The sequence below is a fragment of the Gossypium hirsutum genome, chromosome A03 (genome assembly GCF_007990345.1).
Source record: "Gossypium hirsutum isolate 1008001.06 chromosome A03, Gossypium_hirsutum_v2.1, whole genome shotgun sequence".
Classification (NCBI taxonomy): Eukaryota; Viridiplantae; Streptophyta; class Magnoliopsida; order Malvales; family Malvaceae; genus Gossypium; species Gossypium hirsutum.
Genome location: NC_053426.1, coordinates 8,385,048 through 8,390,000, shown reverse-complemented (window position 1 = coordinate 8,390,000; position 4,953 = coordinate 8,385,048). Strand labels below are relative to the sequence as shown.

Sequence of the window (4,953 nt, the reverse complement as noted above, 5' to 3'; positions counted from 1 at the left end):
ATAAAGAAATTTTAAAATGATCAAATTACCGTAAAAAGATGAAATCCACAAAAATTACATCATACAAGGACTTTTTATAGAATTGGACCGTATCCTAAATCTAGGACCACATTGAAAATTACTAACACAAAACATTACACTATCCGAAATGGGCCCAGCCCAAAATTTTAGCGCAGGTAAAATATTAAAAATTTCTATGAAATTTTCAATTTTTTTCTGAAAAAAAGGGACTGCTTAAACTACATTTTACTGACTGCTATGACAGTATCTCAAGCCGGCGTTAGTTTAAAAGAAAATCACCGAACCAAATTCCAGCCCTAGCCTAGCCGAGCCGACCGAACCTGGCATGTAGAGTCGTAAGTAAAATTCTATGTAAGGTTCCTATTACTTTTTTTCTTTTTAATATTTTAGTTTCTCTATTTTTAAATTTAAAGAAGTGTATTCGAATATTAAAATTATTAATTTTTTATTAAATTTATTTCAGTAAAATATCAATATTTTTTAATAAATTAATTATATAATTATTAAATAAATATTTTTATTTAAATAAAAATAAATATTTTTTATTTCAAAATTTAACACTAACATATTAAACATAAAGTTGAAGAGTTAAATGCGTGAAGGGTAGACGGACTTTATAAAAAATTTGACCTTAGGATCATACACAATAGAGCAGAAACAGATCCGGTCCGGGGGAAGAAAAAGTCTTCAGCAGTCTTTCTGCAAATAAAACATCCTTTCAATCTTTACTCTCTAATGGAGACGAGTTTTTCATCATTTTAGCTTTGGAAAAACTTCAATCTCAACATTCCATCGAAATCAAAATCTTGTTTTCGAAAACGGCAGCTTTTGACGAGATCTGGTTTACGGAATGGAAGAAGAGAAAGGAGCGCTGGTGCAGGGCTTGATCGATGCGGTGAACCAAATAGCTTCGATCGGTGACTACAGTTGCGCCGTGAAGAAGGAGTATTGCAACCTCGCTAGGAGACTGAAGCTGTTGACGCCAATGTTCGAGGAGATTAGAGAAATCAAAGAGCAAATCCCTGAAGAAACGGTTAAAGCTTTGGTATCGTTGAAAGAAGCTCTGGTTTCGGCTAAGGAGTTGCTTATATTCGGAAGTGAAGGCAGCAAGATTTACCTGGTGTGTGAGTATATATATTCGTTTTATTTTTTTTCTTTTGGATCTGTTTGGCTGCTGAGAAAGTGGAGGAAACTTAGCTTGTTAAGTGCGTGGACATATCAGAATATTTCTCGCAGGGAATATTTGGAAGTAACTGATAAATATTATACTAAAATTTAGTTTAATCTAGTGAAAGATGAATATTTAGTGCCGCACTTCTTTAATTAAAAAAGGAAATAGATGTGATTCCTTTTTTTTTTCTTTAATTAATATTTAGAACTAGAAAAAAGCACGCCAACCTATTCTTTTGCATCTTCTGATAACTATTATGAAAGAATTTCTTTTGTAATTCTCGTTCCTCGTCTCTTGTTAGGTTTTACAAGCTCAATTCTGCCTCCATTAATTTTCTTTTATATAAGTTGTACAAATTAGAGGAGGGGATGGAGGAGCTGAGGATAGAGAGGGATGTGGTGGTTACTAGTACCCTCTGTGAATGGTTTCGAAGTTTTTGGCCTTAATGATATTTTTCAGAGCACTTCTGCTCCGGTGATTACCCTTCATCGGTTTTGCTGTGGATTTTCTTGAAATCAGCAGTATTGGGAATTATAAGTTTCCTTTCTTACAACTTGAGGTTGGGGTTTCCCCTTGGGGTGGGGGGTTCAATTTTGCTTGGAATCTCCTATGTATGGCCTTCCTTATTTGGATTTGTTACATTGCATTCCTTCTGAGTATTGCTTTGTCAACAATTGTGTTGGTTTGTCACAGACATTGATTTTGACGTTTTACTCTTGTGGTTGACAAACAACGTCCACCTTATTCCACTCACTTCAAGCTTGGCAGTAAAGAAGGGCGTTCCAAGTGGCTGCTAAGTCATGGATGCGCATGATTTATGGTATGGATGCTTTGCTGTTGACTGATGAACTTTTTTCCTTATACTTGCAGGTTCTAGAGAGGGAGCAGATTATGCATAAATTTCATGAAGTGACAGCTCGATTGGAGCAGGCTTTGAGTAGAATTTCCCATGAGAATCTTGACATCCTAGAAGAAGTTAAGGAACAGGTGAAGATCTATCGCTAGACATATATCTGGAAGAATTACATATTACCTCTTCTCTTTCTATATTGTATTAGGCCCTTTGCTATGTGTTACCCAAAGATGATTATTTGAATCATAGTTATATCCAACGTGGAATATAGTTCTGTCAAGCAACCGCTGTTATCATGATTAATTAACTTTTTCTTGAGTTTCATATGATTTTAGATACCAAAGATTGTAGGGATATGTAAAAGCACACAGACTAAAGAGAGCAACCAAAATATACATTGATTCTTTTCTCAAAACAATCTAATGAAGAGTTTGAGAGGACCAAAGGTCCAAAGCTACTTTATGTTCATTACATAATTATTGTTTGAAGGGGTGAAAAAGGTTTACATGTATAGTATTTCTATATTTAGGTTGAGCTTGTTCTAGCTCAGTTCAGGAGAGCTAAAGGGAGGGTTGATGTACCTGATGTTGAGCTGTATGAGGATCTATTGTCACTCTACAACAAGAGCAATGATGCAGCAGCAGATCCAGAGGTACTAAGGAGATTGGCTGAGAAGTTACAGTTGGTGGGAATAGCTGAACTTATGCAAGAATCTCTAGCTCTACATGAGATGGTTTCTGCCAGTGGTGGAGATCCCGGGGCAATATTTGAGAAGATGTCAAACTTATTAAAGGAAATCAAGGATTTTGTACAGACGGAAAATCCTAACTTGGATGCTCCTGCAAGAGAAAAGAATCTTCCTCCTAGTAGCAGCTGTGCGCAAACAACCACTGTTGCAAATCACAAGGCCCCAGTTATACCAGATGATTTCCGCTGTCCAATATCCCTTGAGCTGATGAAGGATCCCGTCATTGTTTCAACAGGGCAGGTATATTTGTTTCAGATTTCCTGTTCATGATAACTGGGATTTCTTTTGTTTTTAATCATCACTTCAGTCTTGAAAATGACCTGTCCCTCATATATTTATTAAATTGCTTTAAACTTTCAATTTTGCTTGATATATTTGTTTGGTCATTGACCTCACTGGTTGTATCTTATCACATTGTTTTGTCATTATGTTATTTGGTGAAATGTTTGTTCTGAAAATGCTCCTAGTCATAAAGTGATTCTCTATTTAAATTTGTTTGGAATAGGTAAACTTGAGGTTGGCACACAGGTTGGATGCTAAGTGAAAGATGTTTATAAGAACCTTGTGTTTTTTGATACATTTTATGCACAATCGCACATGTATGCGGAGGCTGAAGTCTTGTTTACCATTATCTTCAGGCTATGTTTTTTAACAGGTTTCATTACTCTCTTCTGTAGACTTATGAACGATCTTGCATTGAGAAATGGCTGGAGCAAGGGCATCGAACATGTCCAAAGACACAACAGACTCTTAGTAATCCTGCTCTTACTCCCAATTATGTATTGCGAAGTTTAATAGCTCAATGGTGTGAGGCAAATGGCATTGAACCGCCCAAAAGGCCGAGTAGTTCTCAGCCCAGTAAAACCAAATTTGCCTGCTCGCCTGCTGAACTTACCAAGATTCAAATTCTCCTCTGTAAGCTCTCATCCAGCAATCCTGAAGACCAAAGAATGGCTGCAGGTGAAATCCGTCTTCTTGCTAAACGCAATGCAGATAACCGTGTAGCCATTGCTGAAGCGGGGGCTATACCTCTCCTTGTAAAAATCCTTTCAACACCTGACTCACGCACCCAAGAACATGCTGTGACAGCACTTCTTAACCTTTCTATTTGTGAAGATAACAAAGGAAGTATCATATCCTCTGGTGCAGTTCCTGGTATTGTCCAGGTGCTTAAGAAGGGGAGCATGGAAGCTAGAGAAAATGCAGCAGCCACCGTCTTCAGCCTTTCGGTAGTGGATGAAAATAAGGTGGCAATTGGCGCCTCGGGAGCAATCCCTCCACTAGTGACACTGCTAAGTGAAGGCACACAAAGGGGCAAAAAGGATGCGGCAACAGCACTCTTCAACTTGTGCATTTACCAAGGGAACAAAGGAAAAACTGTGAGAGCTGGAGTTATACCTACGTTAATGCGTTTGCTGACAGAACCTGGAGGCGGAATGGTGGATGAGGCATTGGCCATACTTGCAATTCTTGCTAGCCATCCTGAAGCAAAGTCCGCCATTGGAGCAGCAAAGGCTATGCCAGTTTTGGTAGATTTTATTGGAAATGGATTGCCAAGGAACAGAGAGAATGCGGCTGCTGTTTTGGTGCACCTTTGTGCCGGAGACCAACAACATCTAGCAGAGGCTGAGGAACTAGGCGTGATGAGTCATTTGGTGGACTTGGCACAAAATGGTACGGATAGGGGCAAGCGGAAAGCTGCTCAACTGCTCCAGCGCTTAAGCAGATTTGTTGAGCAGCAAAAGCGGTCACAGTCCCAAGCTGAGGCCCAAGCAGAGCAGTCCCTATCTCAGTCTCATGCTCAGTAGCCATGACTGCCTCCTGTGCCAAATGCTGTTGATGGCCGAGTATCATTTTGCCTTAATTTTATGTTTGTTTTGGTCACCTTGTTCCATTCTATGTATTTAAAGGAGGCGGCTTTGCTTCATGGTGGAAGATCACCTGTCTGACCCCCAAGTTATTCATTTGTTTGTGTGGAAGAATACATCATTCACAGAACTATCGAAGTTTGTAAAGAAAAAAAGAGCGCAAAAGGAAAGAAAAGGTCCGAGTTTGTGCTTAAATGTATGTAAATTTGTACCATTGTAACATTGCACGACTGTAATCATCCTCAGATTTTTTAGAGTGATGTTTCTTGTATTGCAATCAAACTTTTTTTTT

The 4,953-nt window shown here is 38.5% G+C and overlaps 1 protein-coding gene across 2 annotated transcripts; it reads left to right on the top strand.

Moving 5' to 3' along the window:
* Positions 1-603: 603 nt before the first annotated feature.
* On the top strand, positions 604-4,953 carry LOC107885948 (U-box domain-containing protein 13). Of its 2 annotated transcripts, none has more exons than XM_041107585.1 (4): positions 604-1,141; positions 2,063-2,179; positions 2,575-3,033; positions 3,471-4,953. In XM_041107585.1, exons 1-4 carry the CDS (start codon positions 872-874, stop codon positions 4,599-4,601), a joined length of 1,977 nt encoding a protein of 658 aa, XP_040963519.1. In that variant the 5' UTR covers positions 604-871; the 3' UTR covers positions 4,602-4,953. The 2 variants fall into 2 exon arrangements, with proteins under 2 accessions (XP_040963519.1, XP_040963526.1); XM_041107592.1 differs by lacking the exon at positions 604-1,141 and adding an exon at positions 1,494-1,803 and having other exon boundaries at positions 1,886-2,179.

Excerpts from the sequence above, each read along its gene's own strand:
- LOC107885948 (XM_041107585.1), top strand. The coding sequence starts at position 872 with ATGGAAGAAGAGAAAGGAGCGCTGGTGCAGGGCTTGATCGATGCGGTG. Across the intron at positions 1,142-2,062 it reads AAGGCAGCAAGATTTACCTG|GTTCTAGAGAGGGAGCAGAT; the intron begins GTGTGTGAGTAT and ends TTATACTTGCAG. Across the intron at positions 2,180-2,574 it reads TAGAAGAAGTTAAGGAACAG|GTTGAGCTTGTTCTAGCTCA; the intron begins GTGAAGATCTAT and ends TTCTATATTTAG.